This window comes from Panthera uncia, chromosome C2 (assembly GCF_023721935.1).
Source record: "Panthera uncia isolate 11264 chromosome C2, Puncia_PCG_1.0, whole genome shotgun sequence".
Classification (NCBI taxonomy): Eukaryota; Metazoa; Chordata; class Mammalia; order Carnivora; family Felidae; genus Panthera; species Panthera uncia.
Window position 1 is genome coordinate 13116616 of NC_064810.1, and position 22098 is coordinate 13138713.

Consider the following 22098-nt stretch of genomic DNA (forward strand, 5'->3'; position numbering starts at 1 on the left):
TTCCCTTCCCTTCCCTTCCCTTCCCTTCCCTTCCCTTCCCTTCCCTTTTCTCTTTCCTCCTCTTGCATTCCTTCCCTTCCATGAGTGCTGTTTACCATTTATCATACCTCTAGTACTGGCTTAGATAGGGAACCCATAGGTCAGTCTGGAGTTTCTGAGGAAATCGAAACAAAGGGCTTTTTCTTTGTTTCTTAAATAGAGTATGCCAGGGGCACCTGGGTGGCTCAGTTGGCTAAGCGTCCGACTTCGGCTCAGGTCACGATCTCACTGTCCGTGGGTTCGAGCCCCGCGTCGGGCTCTGTGCTGACGGCTCAGAGCCTGGAGCCTATTTCGGATTCTGTGTCTCCCTCTCTCTCTGCCCCTCCCCCGTTCATGCTCTGTCTCTCTCTGTCTCAAAAATAAATAAATGTTAAAAAAAAAAATTAAAAAAAAAAAAATAAGAGTATGCCAATATGTCTGTAGCTTTCACAGCCAAATGGAGACCATTCCTTTTGAGAGTCCCACCAAACAAATGTCTTACATTTCATTGCTTTTGGTGAGCAGGAGTGGGGTAGAATTTCATATGTATTCACTATATCATTTACTTTCTGCTTTATCTTAATCATATTTGCTATGTTTTTTAAAGGTCTTTTTTTGTTGAGGTTTTAACAATTAAGAGTCATTTTGACGCTAACACCTGTGAAGGCAGTGTTGTTCTGTAATCCAGATCTAAATCCGGAAGTGACTTAGCATTGACTATGGATAGCATTGCAGGACAGTTTCACAAGACATCTGAGATCTCAATTGCCTGTTGAATAATGATATTTCTTTTTTTTTTTTTTCAACGTTTTTAATTTATTTTTGGGACAGAGAGAGACAGAGCATGAACGGGGGAGGGGCAGAGAGAGAGGGAGACACAGAATCGGAAACAGGCTCCAGGCTCCGAGCCATTAGCCCAGAGCCTGACGTGGGGCTCGAACTCACGGACCGCCGAGATCGTGACCTGAGCTGAAGTCGGATGCTTAACCGACTGCGCCACCCAGGCGCCCCGAATAATATTTCTATTCTCAGAGCCTAATATCCCACTTGGGTAGGAGGGTCAGGTCACCTATATTTGTCTTGTATACTTTGATGATTTTGCCTAGAGCATAATTCCTATCGGAGTCCCTTTTCTTATGCTCCTAAATCCCAAGGGTGTCCTCATTTAATGCCTTTGTCTGTATTCCACAGTTAAGGGTTGCTTAAGAAGAGGGTCTGGAGAATGATAAGAAATTGAGCCCAGTTTTTTGTTTGTTTGTTCATTTATTTATTTTTTTGTACAGTTTTAAATTCCACTGTATTAATCTAGCTCTTATAAACTAGGCCTTAAAGAAATAGGTCACTGGTTTCTAGCCTTGGGCTCATGGTCTGGGTTCTTCCTGGCTGACTGGTGAGGACAGTCATACCTGTGTCATAGACTTGATGGCCGACCCCACCCTCTTCCCAGTCCTGAGCACCGGGCATGTAGTATCTCGTACGTAATAGCTGTTCCTTATTCTTGTTGGTTAACAAAAAGCGATCATAGGATATAATCTCACTCTCCAGATGAACTCTGCTCTAAAATTCACAATTCAGATCCATCCTTGTTATCACTTCCTTACATACCTAGGAGTTGTCTCCTCTGAGTCATATTTTGATGCTGGATTCTCTGAGTCCCTTTGGCCGCAAACACATCTTATAGGCTCCTCCTTCCTGAGATGCCAGGAATCTCTGTTTTGATCCCTTAAAACTATGATCTTTTAAATCTAAATATTACAGAATTAATATTTTGGTGTATCTTTAGTGTATTTATGTTTGGTAAGTCTGATTTGCTTTGTGCATTCCTGACATGTTCTGGGATAATGAGTAGTGTACTGCCATTGGCGATATTCTTTCCAAGATACTTAAATTGTTGTCTCTAGTTAACTTTAATCAACAGAGGTTATGCTTAGAAGATGAAGTTTCTGTCTTTAAGTTTGGGTAACAGTCACCTTTTCAAAAAGTTTGTGGTAACATAAAAGAACTGAAGAATTGGTGTATTATTTTACAAGGTTATGGTCTTTTGAGCTGCCATTTCCCATCCTTATGATTTATATCACTGAAGACAGATACTGGATGACCCTCATGACCATTCCATGTGAAGGCTTCGTGTATTTCCATTGCAATCCGTGAGGAAGGAGATTTCAGAAATTCAGGCACTAATTTCACAGGTTATTTTTTCAAACTTGCTTATTTTTTTTTGAAAAATTCTAATTATGGCACAGGAGCCTCGAGATTCTGATTACTAATCAATATCTCAAGATAATGAAAGAACCCACATTTACCATCTGTTGATCACTTCCGTGGCTCAGACAGCTGGTTGTGTGGTTTCCCATGGATTGTTCCATTCACTGTTAGTATTTCCATCTTACCAACGAGGAGACTGAGTCTTGGTGGTGTGAAATAACTCTTCACACCCATTTAGGTGTTCAGTAGCAGAAGGAAAATTCCCACCCAAGTTTGTCTGGCTCTAAAGTCTGTTCTCTGAGCACTAATCTCTCCTAGTCACTTAAGAGCTAATGAAATGCAGTGGAGCTTGAGAGGGCTCTGGTCTGGGAACAGTCCTTCCGCTGACTGATGCTGTTGGGTGTCTTTCATTCACAGTTGCTCAAGACCTGTTCATTATCTGTTTCAGATTTCATTTTGAGATGAATAATTAACCCTTAAGGGCTTTTCCCATTGTGTCAAGTTCAAACAAAAGAAGCTGACAGGCTCCCTTTATAAATTGAACATACGTAACAAACAAACAGCGCAAGCCCCAACAAGAAATAACAGTCGACAGGTTTAGTGTTTGTGGCACTGAAGCCTGGGCCAATGTCAGCAGTTAATTGCATTCTGAGAAATGTCATGGAAGCTGGGGGTGGGGGGAGTGGGGGGAGGGTGGTGGCGTGGATACATTGCCGGGCTTACTCCTTGAAAACCGGGGCTGTGTTTTCCTTCATTCTGAGAGGCATGGGGCAGATTTATATTTGATTGAATCCCAGAGGGAGATGGTGGAGCCTTCTCGAGAAGTAAATAGGCATAACACATTACAAATGATTTTTGAATCATTCATTGCTGCATCTTAAAGGTCTTTGGATGCACTGTGGTGAAAACAACACAAACCCATCATTAGAAATTTTGACTGCAGGTTGTTGATGTTTTTGTTTTAATTAGCGGGGAGAAACTGTGAACTCCAAATCTGAGTATTGCTGCTGCATAAAATCACCTGTAAAACCTGTATTCCTGGTCACCTGTACCTCCCTCCTCCAATATAGGTATTTCATGCAGAGTGATGTATTTGTTTCTTTCTCTGACTCATTTATACCAGGCCTTATTAAATAGGATTCGGGGTGGGGACACATATACCATTATCCTTCTTTTAATTTATTTCAAAGCACATAGGCCAGTTATTCCATACACATGTAGACATGTGTGTGTAACCCCGCCCCCCCCCCCCCCCCCCCCCCCCCCCCCCGCCCCCAGCACACACACGTGAAAACCCTGGAATGGATCTCACTTGACCCATGCCCATGAGTAAGAAGTCTAGGCCAAGGATGATGTCAGGTTAGTCATTCTTATCTTTCTCAGGGTCTGTTTTATGGATGATGGAGAGGTCTGGATGAAGGAACATAGAAAATTGAGAAGGAAGGCTACCAGCTGAGGGTACTGCTGGTGATGACATTGGTGCTTGGAACTGCCAATTAAGTAAATACCTTGGTGACTTGGCTCTTTATTCTGCAAGAAGACAGAATTTCTAGTAATGAGCACATTTTTGTTAGATGGTTCCCCACAGTAATAGGGTACAAAGGTTATTGCCCACAGGCCATTGATAGATACTCCACAAAAAAAGGTTTCGTGATTCAGAAAGTCCCAGAAACACTTGGTTAAATAAAGTGAAATCAATTTCTTCACCACGAGAGCTAGAGTTCCCAACTTTGACCATGGAATGCGTTCTTCTTAGGGCACCTATGAACGTTTCCTGGGTTTCTACAGAATGTGTACAAACATTGGAAGACGGTGTGGAGTTGAGAAATGAGCACAACGCATGTTGGAGAATATAGACCTCAGTGCGGATCATGGGCAAGCTACTTGTTCCATCGTCTAGGCAGTAGACCTGTCACTTACAAATGGCTCCGAAATAAACACGTATTCCCCTTTCAGGTTGCTTGGATCATTAGATGATGTAATGTGTATGAAGATGCTTTTCAAATTTTGAAGTGGCCTGGAGATAGGAGTTTTTAATATACCCTCTAATTTTTTTACTGTGCTATAACATACATACGATTGACCATTTTGACCATTTTTATGTGTACAGTTCACTGGCATAGAGTACGTTCACACTGTCGTGCAGCCATCACCACCGTCCATCTAAGCCATTTTCGTCATCCCAAACTGAACTCTGGGCCCATTAAAACACTAACCCTCACTCTCCTAGCCCCTGGCTACCACCATTCTACTTTCTGTCTCAGTGATACTCAGGGGACCTCGTGTAAGTGGAATCGTACAATGTTTGTCCTTTTCTGTCTGGCTTATTTCACTTAACATTATATCTTCAAGTATATCCTCTCATTTGTTATGATGTAAGATTTTGATTTGATTTGATTTGTTTTCTCAGTTCACTCACTCCTGGCCCCATTCTCCTAACACATTGCACGACGAAAGAAGAGTACGTGTATTTCTGGGGTGTTCCTCTGGAATGTCCCTGAATAGGAGTTACCCGTGATTTGAGGAGAGGGCATAATACGGATGTGCCTATAAGAAGAGCTGATCAAGAATCTAGTCCATCCTGGGGTACCTGGGTGGCTCAGTTGGTTAAACATCTGACTTGTGGTTTTGGCTCAGGTCATGATCTCATGGTTCGTGGGGTCGAGCCCCATGTTGGGCTCTGCGATGTCAGTTGCTTGAGATTCTGTCTCTCCCTCTCTCTCTGCCCCCCTACCCCACTCACATACACACTCTCTCTCTGTCTCTCAAAAATACATTAATAAACATTAAAAAAAAAATCTGGTCTATATGCAAATTAGAACTCAAGTGACCTGGGGATTTCCCCTGACAATGGACATGTTTTGTTTCTTCTTCTTTTTTATTTAAGTAATCTCTACACCCAATGTGGGGCTTGAATTCGTGACCCTGAGATCAAGAGTTGCATGCTTGGGACACCTGGATGGTTCAGTCGATTAAGTGTCCATTTCACCTCAGGTCATGATCTCAAGATTTGTGAAATCGAGCCCTATGTCTGGCTCTGTGCTGACAGTAGCCAGTCTGCTTGGGATTCATTCTCTCCTTCTCTCTCTGCCCCTCCCCCCTCCCTCTCCCCACCTCTCTCTCTCAAAATAAATAAACAAACTTAAAAAAAAAAAAGTTGCATGCTCTTCTGACTGAGCCAGCCAGTTAGGTGCTCCGTGTTTTATTTCTTCTTAAGCCAGTATTTGGAATGGAAGAGATGTGAATTTCAACACCTAAATATTGTCTCTTGGTCATGTAGATGATTAGCAGGATTTAAAAAATTTCATATTTTATCATTTTTTCTTGTCTCAAAATGGCAGCTGTTGGTATTGGGTTTCTTTCAGGGGAAATCCTCTCTAACTTTTAGGATGAAAAGTATCCATTTCAAAATTGAATAACCTAAAATATGAAATGACCTGTTCTTATTTATTCAAATAAGGCTTTGAAAATGTGTGTTTTTAAAAAGAATGATTTTATAGGAAAATTATTCCCAAATGTCCATTATTAACCCTCACAATTAGAATTGTTTCCTTTTCTAAGGATTTGAGCAGTATTTTGATTATGGATGAAATAAGATACCATCAAAGGGGGACCTGGGTGGTTGAGTCAGTTAAGCATTTGATTTCAGCTCAGGTCATGACCTCACGGTGGTTCATGGAATTGAGCCCCATGTCAGGTTCTGTGCTGACAGTGTGGGAGCTGTCTCTGTCTCTCTCTCTCAAGATAAGTAAACATTAAAAAGAGGGGAAAAAAAATAGGAGACCAAAATCATCATCATCTTTTTTTCCCTCAGTAACCATAACATTCAACTTCAAAAAATCACAGTCACATTAAACTGCCATCTTGTCCTATTGTGTGTATTACCATAATCTGTATGTATTTTTTACATTGCCCTGTGAAGAGCGTGTATTTCTTTGTAAAGGATATTAGCGGCATGAACACCCTCTTGGCAAAGAATTTTGTTAAGTCACACCTTCATTTTTCATGTACTCTGAGCTCATTGTAGGCACCTAGTTTTGGGGTCTAAGACTGCACTTTTTGGTTTTTGTTTCATCCCCCCCGCCCCCCACCTCCCCGTCCCCAAGATCCGTAAGGCTGTTGAAGGAGCCTGAAGCCTTCCCCATCGTAGCATCCCTGTAGAGTCTTGAACCAGGCATGTAAGAGCAGGTGCTCGGGACAAATTGAAATGGCATTAGGTTGAGTTGAAATGAGATTGAGCTCTGAAAGGAATACTTGGAGGAATTTTTTTTTTATTTTTAATTTTTAGATGAAAACGTCATGATCTTATTTACCTTTATGGAAAACGGAGCCGAGCTGGTACAGCACAGATGGCAGCCTGTTCCTGTGAGTGTGGGGACGGAGTGAGAGAAACAGAACAAAACAGGTGGCTCTAGAGCTGGCACCCTGGTGCCAACATTAGTCGAGGCCGCACACAGTCCCCACTTCCCTGTGCTTGTTCGAGTGAGACATTGGTGGAACCAGAAGGCTGATATTATTTTGATCATCGTGCTCTATTTAATGAATACACTTGATTAATCCCCTCCTTCTCATGGATGCTATTTTGAATGGAAAATCACTAGTGGAAAAGCAAAATCCTTACATTGATTATGGGCACGATACCTTTTCCCTCCCGGTATATCCCCCCAACCCCAGCAGCTCCCTCTTCTGCAAAGCCCACATTTTGGAAGGGCTTACTAGGTGGTGCATTTTTTTTTTTTAAGTTTTATTTATTTAAGTAATCCCCTTACCCAATGTGGAGCTTGAACTTAGGACCCTGAGATCAAGAGTCGCACACTTCTCTGACTGAGCCAACCACGCGCCCCATGTTGCTAAATTTTAATGAGGAAGAATCTGAAGCCGTGAAGAAATTGAGTGATTTGCCCCAAGTTGTCCAGTTATCCTGGCGCTCAAAGAGGAATATGCATTGCCTACTGCTTGTGTGTGTTCTTTGGTTTGGTCCTTGAAAATTCGAGCTTCCTGCCCTACGGAAAAGCAGAATTAGCACTCCCAAGCCAAATCTCTCAGCTTGTTTTCTCTCAAGGTGAGTATTTTCAGAAAGGGGCACACTTAGGGCTCTGAAGGGCTGTGGTGACGCCTGAGCTTTCCGAGGGTTGGTTTGGTTTAAATGTGGACTTGTCCGTTCCAGCTAGCTGAGAGGAATTGCTTTCCCAGTGTGATGCATTAGTCATGAGCAGGGCGTAGGAGGGTGTTGAACAATCATTCTGACCCTCCTCCCCATCACTGGGCTTTCAAGCTCAACTTCAAGCCCAGCTGCATTAGAATTGAGGACGTGCTGGGGACATCCCCCGCCCCTCCCCTGCTTTGTGCTTGAAGTCTTGGCTCAGGGGTGGAAGAGGGTGGTAATTTCAGATCCAGGGCGACAGCAGAAATGTCACCACAGGGAAGCTTATGTACCCAGGACCTCCATAATTTGTGTATATGTGGTGGGGGGTGGGGGGAGGATTTAAGGGTGGGGATTGGTATATTTGTGTTTTCCAATTTGCAAATAATATTTTGATACCATTTTCCATATTGAAGCAAAAGAGTGCCATAACTGTTGATGACGTGGGCTACCAGGAGACATAAACTCAGAAGGATGCAGTTATCTAGAAATACATGACAGGGGCCTCTGGCTGGCTCAGTTGGTAGAGCATGAGACTCTTGATCTTGGGGTTGTAAGTTCTAGCCCCACGTTGGGTATAGAGATTACTCCAAAATCAAATCTTTTAGGGGCACCTGGGTGGCTCAGTTGGTTAAGCGTCCGACCTTGGCTCAAGTCACGATCTCACGGTTCATGGGTTCGAGGCCACGTCAGGCTCTGTGCTGACAGCTCAGAGCCTGGAGCCTGCTTCAGATTCTGTACCTCCCTTTCTCTCTGCCCCTCCCCTGCTCGCACTAGTCTCTCTCTCTCTCTCAAAAATAAATATAAAAAAATTAAAATCTTTAAAAAATATGCGTTCTTCTAAATATATGGCAAAGATGACATCGTGAAAGTGAGACCACTGTCCTCAGTGATCCTTTCATGCCCTGCAGCTTGGGGCTACCAGGAACAGCCCAAGTAGCCCTTTTTTCAGAGCTCAAATCTGGTGGATCAGTCAAGAGCGCCTGCTGCCTATTCTACAGTAAACGTTTGTGGGGGAAATTATTTTTATTCTTTTGGTTTTATTCTTTTGTTCCTTTGGCCACACGTTGTGCCATTACTAGGTGCTGGAGAAAAAAGTCTGTTAGGGCATGTGGTGGTTAATTTTATATGTGAACTTGGCTAGATTATGGTGCCCAGTTGTTTGGTTAAACAGTTAAACCAGTTTAGATGGGACTGTGAGGTAATTTTTCAATATAGTTGGCGTTTAAATCAGTAGGCATTGAATAAAGCGGATTATCCTCCATAATGTGGATGGGCTTCATCTAATCACTTGAAGGCCTGTAAGAGTAAAGACTCAAGCCTTCTGGAAGGAAGGGATTCTGCCTCCAGATGCTTTTGGATTCAAGACAACAGTATCATCTCTTTCTTGGGTCTCTTGCCTGCCGATCTGCCCCTCAGATTGTGAGCTTACGAGCCCCTACAGTTGCACGAATCAATTCCTTAAAATATCTGTCTCTCCACCCACCGATCCATCCATCCACATCTTGTTGGTTCTCTTCCTCTGGAGAACCCTGCCTCACACAGAGGACATGTGTCATGGAACACCATGTCAAAAAGTGATAAGCTGTAATCCCTTCCCTCAAGGACCTTGTGATCCTCCTAGAAGAGAGGGATTAAGACAAGTGTTCTACTAACTGATAACTGGGGATTCAGAGGAGGAAAGTGGTAAAGCAAATCTTCGAAGCCCAGAGCTTTGCACAATTTTCCAATAAAACACGCCCCCATAAAAAGAGAGTTAACTTTCAACCACTCCATGTGCCATTTTATTTTGGGAAAAAGATGGGTATTTCACCTTAAAAAATCATACACATTTGAAAGTTTATTCCATTGTCAATTGGCCCCAACTTCTCTGCTCTCACTAACCTCCTAGTAAATCTTCTTTTTATTAAAAAAAAAAAATGTTTTTTAATGTTTATTTGTTTTTGAGAGAGAGAGAGAGACACGCAGAGTGTGAGTGGGGGAGGGGCAGAGAGAGAGGGAGACACAGAATCTGAAGCAGGCTCCAGGCTCTGAGCTGTCAGCACAGGGCCCGACGTGGGTCTGGAACCCACGAATTGTGAGAGCATGACCTGAGCCGAAGTCGGATGTTTAACTGACCGAGCCACCCAGACGCCCCCACCTCCTGAGCAAATCTTTGAGTAAAAGTGACTCTTCAGAAAGATGCCCCTTTATCCCTATGGCTCTTCTCTCTGCTGGCTATGCTAGGGTGTTTGCATGTCAGGTAGCAGAGCAGGGATTCCAGTGGCTACATTCTGTAAGGATATTAAATGCACATTGAATATATGCATTGGTTTGGTTTTGCGGTGATGAGTGCACTGAGTGGGCAGCAGAGAGGGATGTTAGTGATGGGGATTCAAGGCAAGCAGACCTGAACTGAAGGATCGAATACAAAGGGGCAGGGTATAGAGAATACTTCAGGGACCTTGGAGGAAGAAGGGGGGAAGAGGAAGAAGATGGAAAGGAAGAAATTAACATTCATGGAAACCCCAATGCAGTACTAAGGAAGACTGTTTGCACATACATTGCCTCACTTAATTCTCAGTACAAACCCTCAAGGCAAATTTCCCATTGGGTAGATGGAGAAAGTGATCTATAGGAATGTTAGGGGACCGGCTCAAGGTCACAAAGAAATTCGATGGCAGGTGAAGATTAGATCTGGCTGATCCCAAAGTCTGTGTTACATTGACAAATCTTGCTGCCTCCTGGGAGGAATCGTACGTGTGGGAGGTGTTGACCCTAAATAGTGTGTCAAATTTGAACTGTCACTGGTTAGCCCCATGGACGTGTCCAGAAGGGGGTTCCAAAGAGGGATTTGTGCTGAAGACTGAGATTCAGATAGTTGAGAGGGTGGAAGGAAGTGAGTCTGTTAAGTAGAAAAGTTCTCCGTCTGGAGAATTTGGTAGGAGGCTGTGGGCAGGTCGGGGTCAGGGACAAATTGGCGAAGTGCGTGGAATCCAAAGGAAGGAATCCTGTGCTGTTGCGGGAGGGGGCAGATGCTGCCGGGAGGCCATGGCCATTGGAACTCTTCAGTGAGAGCTCCTTCAGTTGCCAGTGGTTGTCTGGATGGGGTGCTGGCCAGACAGAATGAGGATTTCTTCCAGAAGACGAAACCTTTTCTTCCCACCTAGGAGGACCAAAGTTTTGTTCAAAAATATTTCAAAAATGATTTTTCTTTGTGCGTTGTTGTTGTTGTTGGCCTTTTTTCTTCCAGACCATTTGACTGATATTTCTTGGCTACTTAGCCTGGCTGCGTTTTGGATTCCCCACACCAAAAAATGCAACCGTCGTTGGAAACTTGTTTTTGCTTATTGCCTCTTGGCCAGTCATTGTCTTGTGGTGGGTGGAGAGGAGGAAGTTGCAAAAATGAGTCCCTCCTTCCTATAGCGTTTTCTTTTGCTACATATGGCATTGTTTTATTGAGTATTGGTAAAAGGACTGATATATTGATGGCAAAAAGCACAATTTAACGGCCTCTCGTGAGACCTAGGCCTATCAGCGGAGGAACTTCAGAGCAGCCTAAAGTTTTCAGCACGTTTCAAACCTGGTGATAGGTTCCTGAAGATTCTGGGAGATTTTGACAGTGCTGTGATGTTGCTTCATAAGAAGGCTGAGATATAGGTAAAATTTAGAGTGTACAGATGGGGAAACCGAGGAATTTGTCAAATAGGCTTAGAAAACAAAAATTAGCAACAGATTTGGGGATAGTTTCTTTTTTTTCTTTTTCTTTTTTTAAAATCACGATGACCTGATTTCTGCTGCTAGAGAGTTCTTTTGCAACCCGTAGACCGCACCTGTCAGTTATGCCCCTGGAAGAAACGGAAAGCCTGTCTTAGGTGAAACAAGACAGACAGAAGGGGGAGGAGAAGGAGTAGGTACCCTGGGTGGTTTTGTTCCTGCTGGGCTCATGCGGCCGGGGAAGGAGGCATTCCTGTGAGCTTCTCTTCTTATTTTGTCTTGGTTTCCAGATCAGCTTCCTCTGCACCGTAACCGTAGCCGTCCGTCCGTGTCAGATGGATGTGCGAGATGATTTCAGTAGGGCACGAGAAGGAAATTTCAGAATTAATATTTTCTTTCTATCTTGTGCATTTACATGTTTGTGTATTTCTGTTTGGCTCACATGAATTATGCACATTATAAACATACACAGAAATTTAAAATGTGCATAATTTATTTGAACAACAGCTCATGTATGCAATTTGTACATTAATTAGATGAGTAATGACGCACACTCACACTGTTTGAGGGGGGGTATGCTCCGAACTATTTTATTGAATGAGGATGCCCATAAAAACCATTTGCACACTAGTGCCCTGGACAGGAGTATCCTCATTAGTTCTTAGAAGGCAGGCTGGTGTCCTTTTCACTTGCGTTGTGTGTGGTCTCATAGATATTACTTGGCAATGAATGTCAAGCTTTCTAAGCTAGTTGCCGTCATACAAGAAACAGATTTGCTTCGCGATGTTCTGTATCAGTTTTTCTGCACGGGGACTTTGATGTATCACTGTTTCAGACACGTTCCCATGGTTTCCCAGGAACTGTCTTTATGTGAGAGAGGCTGATTATCCTCTTTTGACTACAGGGAGTAGTCATAAAAAAGTCATGTGATTTTTTTTTTTTCCCTTCTACTTTTTAAAAACCCAGTCTGCAGCCACCTCATGTGCTTTTCATTTCCCTCCCAATTTTTAATTCAGTTAGGATGAATGTTGGTCGTTATTCAGCCCAAAAGATCTTGCACCAGCGTTTAAAGTAAGAATCGGTTATTCCGTCTTGTGTTTCTGGGGCCAAGCTCCCTGGCACTTTTTGCCTTGATTTGAATCATGTATTTGCTGGAAAGAGAATCTCATGATGGTTCTCATTATGCCCCTTCCACACTGTAACTTAAGCAGGTTGAAGACACATGGACTTCTTTTCAAGTATAAGGAGCATAGAAACTTCCAGACCCTCCTGTTCATTTAAGGAGAATGGGTGTTCAGGGAGGTTGTGTTCAGCTTGTGGCTGTGGAGTTAGTCCACATCCTTCCGGCCATCTCCATGAACCCATCGCCGTGTGCCACGCTCCCAGGCTTTTCCGACAACACCAGAACTCTGCCCGAGGTCCGCTGTCCCTTGTCATTTCACTCACTGACGGAAAGGGAAGTCATTGTCCTCAAATGCTGCGTTGGAAGGAGTGTCTGGTGTACTACTTTGTGCATTGTGCATTCCAGATGCACTTCACTACGACCTGGATGGCTTTGGAGCATCCGCCTTGCAATCGGTGGTCTTACTTGAATTATAAGCCCAGTCTCAGGGTGAGGCAGGGGCACAGTGGGTATCCTGAGTTTTAGAGAGTTTGGGCGGCTGAACTCAAACCTGATTTACATTTTAACTTGGTGGCACCGAACCTGAGGCAGCATACTTTTATTTTTGTGTTAAATTATCGATGCTAGTTAAGCCAGTTATTATAGCCATTGGCTTAGTCAGTAGAAGAAGTAGTTGAGATCATGTTTTAAACTTCTGGTCTCTCACAGGTCATCCGAGGGGTCTGTGTGTGTGTGTGTGTGTGTGTGTGTTTAAAATTCTTCGATTATACAATGGAATTGGCCAATATTTGTGTCTCAATAAATCTTTCCTGATCCAAGCTTTTTGACAGGGCTTCCTTCCTTCCTTCCTTCCTTCCTTCCTTCCTTCCTTTCTTCCCTTCCTCTTTCCCTTCCTCCCTTCCTTCCCTCCTTCCCTCTCTTCCTTCCTTCTCTCCCTCCTTTTCTCTCTCTCTTTCCTTCCTCCTTCCTTCCCTTCATTCCCTCCCTTCTTCCCTTTCTTCCCTCCCTTCCTTCCTTCCCTCCCTCCCTTCTTTCCTCCCTCCCTCCCTTCCCTCCTTCCTATGCCATGCTAATGTGTTCCTCTGTGCTGAGACCTTGTGTGGAACGGATACTACATCTCTAGTAGGATCACTATGAATCCCCACCTCTCAAGGATAACACTTTTGAATTGAGTGCTCTATTTGGCCTCATGGTGGAAGGTGTTGTTGTCACCTTCTCTGTCAGTTATCAAACTAGAAACTTCAGAAGCATCTTTTCCTTCTCTTTCTCCTTCCCTTCCCATTTCTCACAGTTACGTATGTGGCTACTAAGTCCTGTTGACTCCACCTGCCTTTCTTATTACTTCAGGGCTCTCCATTGGCCCAGTGTAGGTCACTTTATCTCCAGCTAAACACTGCCTGATTGGTTGCTTGCAACAAGCCTCCACCTTCTCTCCCCTGCTGCCCAGGGGGCTGGGAGAACATGTTCAATTATGTAACTCTGCTAATAAAGTCCTATTACATATTCTACTCCGCATCCTGTCTGATTCCTTTGTGTGGCATCCATAGCTCTAACCCATCTTTTTAGCCTCATCACCTCCAGCTCCCTTTTTTGTTAAAGTTTATTTATTTATTTTGGGGGGGAGGGGCAGAGAGAGGGAGAGACAGAATCCTAAGCAGGCCCTGTGCTGTCAGTGCAGAGCCTGAGGCAGAGATTGAACTCACGACTGTGAGATCATGACCTGAGCCAATATTAAGAGTTGGATGCTTAACTGACTGAGCCATCCAGGTGCCCCCAGATCCTTTCCGTGCATCTGCCTCTCTACAACATTGGACTAATGCTTTCATCCTTTAGGGCCTTTGCTCTTTTCCTGGAAAGTTCTGCCCTTCTCTTTTTGCAGATCCCCTCCTGTCCCTGTTTATGTCCTCCCATCCTCACAAGCTGAGCCAAATCCTATTAGCCTGTGAGGACCAGGTTCAAATGACAGCTTCTCTTAGCAGAATTAACCTGTTTCTTCTTCTTATTCACTCTTAATGCCAGATGAGCCTTTACAGCCCTGTTACTAAGTGGATAAGTGACCATTGTTTGTATTCTCAGAGTTGGGGCATCATAAGGAAATGGTCTGTTTCCTCATCCCAGGCATACAATAGGTGCTCAATAAGTGTTGGTTAACTATTGGTAGGAGTCAGCAAAATTATATAAGCTCTTCTCCAAACCATTCACAAGCAGTTTTCAGATAGCCATAAGCATAACTATTTAAAAACTATTTTTATATGCTCTATTTCCAAAAAAGTTTTTTAATGTTTATTTATTTTTGAGAGAGAGAGAGAGAGAGAGCGAGAGCGCGAGAGCAAGCGAGCAGGCGCTTGAGTGGGGGAGGGACAGAGAGAGGGAGACACGGAATCCGAAGCAGGCTCCAGGCTCTGAGCTGTCAGCACAGAGCCCGATGCGGGGCTTGAACCCATGAACTGAGAGATCATGACCTGAGCCAAAGTCAGACACTTAACCAACTGAGCCACCCAGGTGCCCCTATATGCTCTATTTCAAAAGATGCTCTCAATTGTAGGAAACACCACTATTTTATGTACCACTAAGAAAGAAATAAAATGGTGCCAGTTAAACCACACTACACCATTGAGATTGTAAGGGACATTCAATTTCAGAAATGTTCAAAGTGAAAAATGTGTTTCTTAGGACCAGTGGAATAAGGGACTGTGTTTTACCTGCTGGAGCTTATAGTCTTAATTTTATAACTGCAAGACAGTTGGAAGTGAATTGCAAATAAAAAATTGAGGTCATTTTAAAAGTTTTGTTTTGGTTTTGGTTTGGTTTTTCCTTTAAAATGAGAGCGTAAAGGAGCATTTGGGGCTGAGTAGCCTGGGAGTGACTTGGGATGCTAGGTCTGTGGAACCTTGTCTTGTTACTCTATTTTAGGAGTGAGCCCTAATTTCTTCCTTTTTAGAAGATGAAGACTTATAGGAAAAGAATCACCCCCATTTTGAAAATCCTTGGGAGGAATTCCTTTAAGAATTTGTTAAAAAATTATTTTACTCGACATCGAAGTAGAAGATTCTTTGCTGCACTAAAATGTTTTCCTTAGTGGTTGATTAAAATTCTACGTTACCATCTAAACACGTATCAGGATTGATGTTCCTACTATCCCCTTACCAATGGTATTGCACAGGACCCATTACACTGTCACTTTTTATGTAGGGCAGCTACATTTGCCAGCTGTCATACTTGCTCATTGAGTTTTGGTTACTAAATTATGTTGTTAATCCAATATTCACACTCACTTCGTATTTTTAGCTTCTCTTCCTTCCTTTCCATCCTTAGTATCTGGTTTACCAAAATCTCTTTGGCCATTTTCTCTTAGAGAATGTTGCCATCTCATACATGCCTTCTGCCAAGACAAATACCACCAGCAGCAGGAGATGAGCCAAGGAAGGGGTACCAGCTGGGGGGGGTAGTGACTCTTTCTGATGGACCCTTTAGGCTCAAGCACGAGAGACCAACTGTGCGAGTTTGGTGCGCCCCAGCCCAATAAGCTCTCCAGAGAGGCTGGCGGTGTTTTCTGTCTCTTCTATGCTGTTGAAGGCGGTCCTGATCCTCGTTGCTGGCAGGCACAGTTGCCACACCGGCTGCTTGGGTGCACGGCCTCCCCCAGGGAGCTCTTCCCTGACTCACAGAGTGGCCCTCCCATTCTGCGTGGGAAAGGCAGCTCCAGGTCAGGGGACTGTTGCGTCTGTGTGGTGGCAAATGGAATAAAATCGCCAGGAAGACCACATCCTGCTCTGACCCCGATGACATCTCAGTTATATTTTGGGCTGAGAGACGTCCCTCCTGGCTGCTCGGCGAGAGAACAGGTGAAGGGAGAGGCCGGGTTGTAGGGGTGGGAGACCAGCGTGGAAGTGGCAGCTTGCCCTTTCTCGAGGGCTGGGTCACTTGGGAGGGCCTGGAGAAGGTGTCTGTTCTCAGCCTGAGAGTCTCCTCTCAGCTAAGGCCGTGTCCTTCAGAGTGGAGACTCCCCTGTCTCCAGGCTACGCACCGCATGGAAAGCCAGAAAGAGCTAGAACCAAATTCCCCTTCTGGAACTGTAGCCTTTGACAGTGAAAGAGGAACTGCTCTAACCCACCACGCCCATGTCACCCAGTGGCTTGGGATACGAGGCTTCTTCCTGTGCCTGGGGAGGCCTCCAGCTGGAATGGGAAAGGGAGGCAGGTCTGCTCAAGGAAAGAGACCTGGGTGACTTGATTTTGGAAAAGACGTCATTTGAAATCTCTCCTATCTAAGGCATTGATGTGTTCTGGAGAGGATTATTCTCGTGTGCGGTTTAAGATAGTACAGTCTGTTAGGTCTCACGGGAGGTATGGAAGCACTTTCGACAGAGTCCTGTCCTCTCCCGGGTACTGGGAACACCCTGTGAAGTTAAGCCACAACGTGGTGTAATGCTGAAGGACAGATGTCAGCATTAGCAGTTAACTGTGGTCCACATCCATTTTCTTTGGAGATCAAATGTTCTATTCCCTCTTGCAATGACATGGACGTGCTTTTTTGACGTGACTCAAACTTGAAATTGAGCTGAGCAGGCTCTGATATCACATGGTCACTACTCCGGGAATGTTGGGTGGAATTCTCAAGTGTTCGGGAGCTTCATGGCTTCCTAGTGGGAATGATGCTACTTAGATTTTTGAGAAATTACGTGGTTCTCATGGTCTGTCCTGAAAAAGCTGTTAAGTCCATTTCAGTAAGCTGGGTGCCATTTGAGCCCTTGTTGGGCCGGGCCGTGGGATATCTGGGGAGATTTGATGGCCAGCTGTGTAACACAGCCCCTTGGGACTGAGGATTTCCAAACACCCTTGGACGAAGCTGGGGGGGAGCTTCGTGGTGCGTGATGCAATGTTGGAGTTGTATGCATGGGCAGTTACCAGTGTCCAACTGTAGCTGCAAGACAATAAACACCAAGAACTGAGGGAAACTTAGAAGAGTATTTTGGCCTAAAGCCACTGACTCACTGCCAGACAGATACTAAGCATTCCATAAATGGTAGATCGTGCTTAGTTGGGGTAGAACATGTTACTTCACTTTGAAACACACTGACTTTACTCCTATGAAATATGGTAATGTCTGTCCCAGCTGAACCTGTTGGTTAAGTATTGCCAAAGATTCACCGTTCTAAAATTAAAGTTATTATTTTAGCGGAGATTCCTTGACTTATAGCTGGCTTAAAAATACTGATTCTATGAACATGTTTCCTCAGTTACCTCGGGATACAGTTGGATCTACTAGGAAATAGCATTGCTCGAAACTAGTGCAGTGTTTGGATATGGGAGCTTCCAGGGATTTTGTTCAGCTGATTTGGGTGCCTGTTTTCACCTGTCTCGAAAACGTGGCCAGGCTGAAGCCACGTATGTCATTCATGCACTAGGAGTTTGGAGCCCCCGTCATGGCTCGTTCCTCTGTGATAAGAATCCTGGTTCTGCCCTTAGGGGTCACATGGTTCTCCTGGGAGGGGAAGGTGGGCCTGGAGTGTCCGTTTTCACACAAGGCAAACAGACGCCCCCCTCGTGGAACCCTCCCCTCATGCCAGATGGGGATGGTTGTCATAGCTTGACACAGTGATAGTTGGGCATGAGCCAGAGAACCCTACCTTAAGCTCACCACCCCTCAGCACTCTGTGGAGAGCAAACAGTGATTAAGGAAAATTTCCTGGAAGGATGCAGCCTCTCTGCTCTTCAGCAGTGTCCTGCTTCTTCAGAACTTCTGTCACTGAGTTGTGATTTTCTTTTTTAATCGGCTATCAAGAAGAAACGTCCGTATGAAATGTGTCCCTGAGCCCATGTGGAAGGATGTGGTCCACGGCATTGCTGATTGTATCACAGTGGCCTCAGAGGATCTCAGTGGGAATTCCTGTCTGATTTTAGTACCAAGAACATTCATCCTTCTTCTGAGCAATTGATTTGGAATTGCGAATTTTATAAGTGCCATGTTTTCCCAATTTGAGTTGGCTTGTAGTAATTTCTTCTATTCTGGTTTAGATCATGTATCTTGGAAAGTCACACACTACTGAGTCCTTTGTTGAATAAAGTAATGGTATAAAAATAAGTAAAGAGGATGACCAGTGAATTTTCTTTAATTTCTGGACCATGTAAAATTTTTCAATGACCCAGATTCATCCATCCATCCATCTATCCAGTACTGGTTTTTAGACTAAGTGAATACTAAAAGTTATTTTTTTGGGTGCTTACTACATATAAATATTCAAGATTCTGACTTGTTCAGAATTTTGATCCGAGATCTCTATAACCCTCCTCCCTCTGCTTCTTATTTTTAAGGTTCAGGGTGAGGGGAAACTTCCTGATTCTCATTAATTCACTAATCATGGAATTGTTTTGGGCACTAAGTCATAATGAATAGCCTAAGAGTGAACATACTTAGGGGCATGTGGGTGGCTCAGTTGGTTGAGCGTCCCAACTTTGGCTCGGGTCATGATCTCACGGTTTGTGAGTTCGAGCCCCACGTCGGGCTCTGCACTGACAGTTCAGAGCCTGGAGCCTGCTTCGGATTCTGTGTCTCCTTCTCTCTCTGCCCCTCCCCCGCTTGTGCTCTGTCTCTCAAAAACAAATAAATGTAAAAAAATTTTTTTAAAAGATTAAAAAAAAAAAGTGAACATACTTATGTAGCATTTTATAGTTCCTGTAATGTTTTGTGTTGATTCTTTAATTTCTGTCTTTTAACAATCTTTGTAGGTCAGAAAGTAAGGGAGATAATCTCACATTTCCCCTGTTGAGTTTCAGGATGGATACTTGCCCAAGGTCACATAAGTAATAGAGCCTTCTACACGAGCTTGGATACTTTGAGGGCAAATATAGTACCCCTTTCTCTATATACTTTGGTGTCTGGAACTTGTAAGGACCTAAAAACGACAGGCTGCCCCTTATGAGTGTTTTTTGAAGGTGAAAAAGAAGAGTTCCGGCCTGGCAGACTTTTTAGGAAAAGCTATGGATTAACTGTCATGGACACACTATTTCTGACACCCGTCATATTGTTAGCTCCCATCAGACGGGAAGGTGGGAGCAGCGGGACCCCTCAGCCCTGTCTATTTTTGCAGGTAGATGAAGCCTGAGATTCCTTCTGGTAATTCCTTCCCCACCTCCAGCACATGTACTTCCCTGTGGAAACTGGTTGACACCTGACACAGAAACTGACTATGTGAGCTGACGATGAATTAGAACGAGACTGAAAAACGTGGTACATTCCGCGTTCACGTCCCATCAGCGGTGCCTGCGCTGTGACAGATCGAGTAGATCACATCTTCCGGCGGCATTAATCAATTCCCTTGTTGCCTCGCAACAGATTTAAGGTGACTTGTGAACCCAGTTTCAGTGAGTTAGGCATCATGTTTTAAGGAAGTCCCTGTGACGGTGGCCTTCTATAGCGAGTATTTTTACAGCTTACAAATGTTAAATAATGGTGGAATAATAGCTAACGTTTACTGCAAACTGACCAAGGGGTAGGCACTAAGCTAGTCATGTCACGTAGGTGATCTTACTCAGTGCTCGTAATAACTCAGTGGTCTGGGAGCCATTCTGTTTGTAGAGGGGTGATATTTACAGTTTACCCCAAACCACCCTGCAAGTAAATGGTGAAGCCGAGATTTGACCTGATGCATGCGGCAAGGACTCAGGGTCACAACCCCCCAGCGCTGAGCTTGGTGCATTGCTGCCTTCCATTGAAACTGAATTCTTTGCGGTTCTTGAAGAAAACTCAGAGGACTAATAGTTCTCAAGGTGCCATGGCGCACAGTCTCAAGGCCGGGGTGGAGCTAACTCACAGTAGGCAAAGTGGGTGCCTTTTGGCACATTGCAGCCGTAGCATATCTGCTGATTGCAAAAGAACAAACGTGAGGCTCTTCGTTAGTCCACGTCATAGGTCAATTCTGCACCCTGGGTCTCAGGTAAGAATTTTTTTTCCCACCAAGATCAGGCAAAAATGATACCAGATACAACTCAATTTTGTTTTCCTCCATGTTTTATTTATTTTATTTTTTAAAATATTTATTTTTGAAAGAGAGAGTGAGCACGTTGGGAGAAGGGCAGAGAGAGAGGGGGGACAGAGGATCCGAAGCGGGCTTTGCGCCAACAGCAGAGATCCCGACGTGGGGCTCGAACTCACCAACTGTGAGCTCAAGACCTGAGCTAAAGTCAGATGCTCGACTGATTGAGCCACCCAGGCACTCCTCCTGCATGTTTTATAAATAATGCTCTGTAACTTTCATCTTCTTCCCCATAATCTTTCTTCTACTCAGGAATTACAAGCATATAGATAAAGTTTTCGTTCTGGTAGATAAAATGTGTACTTTTTAAAAAAGTGTTTAAAAAATGCATTATCAGCTTCTGTTGTGCAGGTGGAAAGGGCAGCCGCCCACAGGCCCCGTTTGCCAGCAAGAATCCAGCCTTGCAAATTATTGGCAGCTGGCACCGTAATGAGTCCATTTCAATATAAATGGGCTGTTGCTTATTAATTTCTGCCAGTTCCTAAGCAATTCGGGAACTGCTTTGAAAATTGGAAAATTTGCAGCAAACAGCTTCAGGAGGATGCCTAGGGGAAGAGTGAGAACAAGCCAGCGATGGGGGTATTATGGAAAGGGCATGTATTGTAGGCTAATAATGGGGTGTTGCCGAGGCCGAGCGCTCCCTTTCTTGCAAGCATGAGTCACCAACTTCAGGTTCAATAGCCCGGTTTCCAAGATAAGGAAGCAACCGCAACTTTACTTACTGTTCTCTGTGGATGTGTGCATTTATTTATTGGCTGCCCCTGTGGGGTTGCCTTCCACAAAATAGGCAGTTTTCTCCGCGTTCGTGCTCTAAGCGTTTGGCGCCTCGTGTTCTCGCCTTGCTGAAAACACCAGCAATGGGTGGCTGCAGCGGGCTGCCCCACAGATGGGTGCCCAGGAGGACAGTGGTGAGGTGCAGCCACCCCAGGGAACCCGCAGTCTCTCTTCCTTTCTTACTCAGTAGCTGCCGAAAAACCATCCAAACTGCACGTTCGTGGAGTTATCCTTGTCAATTTCTCTTCTGTGTTAAATAACAGTTTAGATATTTTGCTAAATTCTTTTCTGTACATATTCTTCATGAGTGGTCTCTGAAGTTTGCCAGCTGCAAAGATGTAAGCCACGAGGTCTGTGTATTTAATTAGGTCTTTGGTTTTCCTGCCTTTTAACATTTTCTTCAACCTTCATTATAAATATAGCCCTGCTTTGGTAATAGCTGAGACTCCCTTGTTTCCTTGTATGTGTGTCTGTCCGTTGAGACCTTGTGGAGAGGAAGAAGAGCCCTGGAAATCATCCGAAGTAACCTGTTTCTGTCATCGGATACTTTCGTCCACAGAAATAGGGGAAAATGATAATGTAGCTCGTGGGACTGTTTCTTCCCATCAGTATAAACACACTCATACTTATTTATTTATCTGATTATGCCTGTCACTTTGTACCTGCGGCCAACTGTTGCACTGTGTGATTTGGGGTGGGGTATTGCACACAACATGGATGTTGGAGAATTGAGAAAAATGGGCGCCATAAAAAAAAAGGCCCACTTTCTGTGTTCTGGCTGACCATTTCCTTTCTCTTTTTGGTCCTCTCCAGGTTTTTGGCACCTCCTCATAGACTCAGATGAGACCATGACGGCCTTCGCGAGGGACAGGTGCTGATACCTTGCCCCAGCCCCTGTCACTGTTTAGCCTGGCCATTTCCAATCTCAGTATCTAAATGCCACAGTGCTCTTGGGGCACGTTGGGCTGGGAACCACTGTTGCCTTGGAAGGTAGGTTTGTATATGTATTTTTGAGCCTGTATATGTGTCTGCATGAATTAATGGAAATGCTTCAAAGGTGGGGTTGGGAGGGGGGAGGGACAGATATGTTTTAGCATAATTGGA

General features: G+C 44.3%; 1 protein-coding gene across 4 annotated transcripts in view; it reads left to right on the forward strand.

Annotated features, from left to right (window-relative positions):
• Positions 1-22098, forward strand: part of TIAM1 (TIAM Rac1 associated GEF 1) — a 202932-nt gene that overhangs the window by 37568 nt on the left and 143266 nt on the right. For 3 of the 4 annotated variants that reach the window (XM_049627937.1, XM_049627939.1, XM_049627941.1), the window contains exon 2: positions 21808-21984. Coding sequence is in view for 1 of the 4 variants with exons in the window: in XM_049627941.1 (XP_049483898.1) it covers positions 21931-21984 (54 nt within the window). In the remaining 3 variants the exon portion in view is untranslated. Of the gene's footprint in view, positions 1-15630; positions 16031-21807; positions 21985-22098 lie in introns of those variants that run through there. The other variant, XM_049627938.1, reaches the window with a different exon arrangement.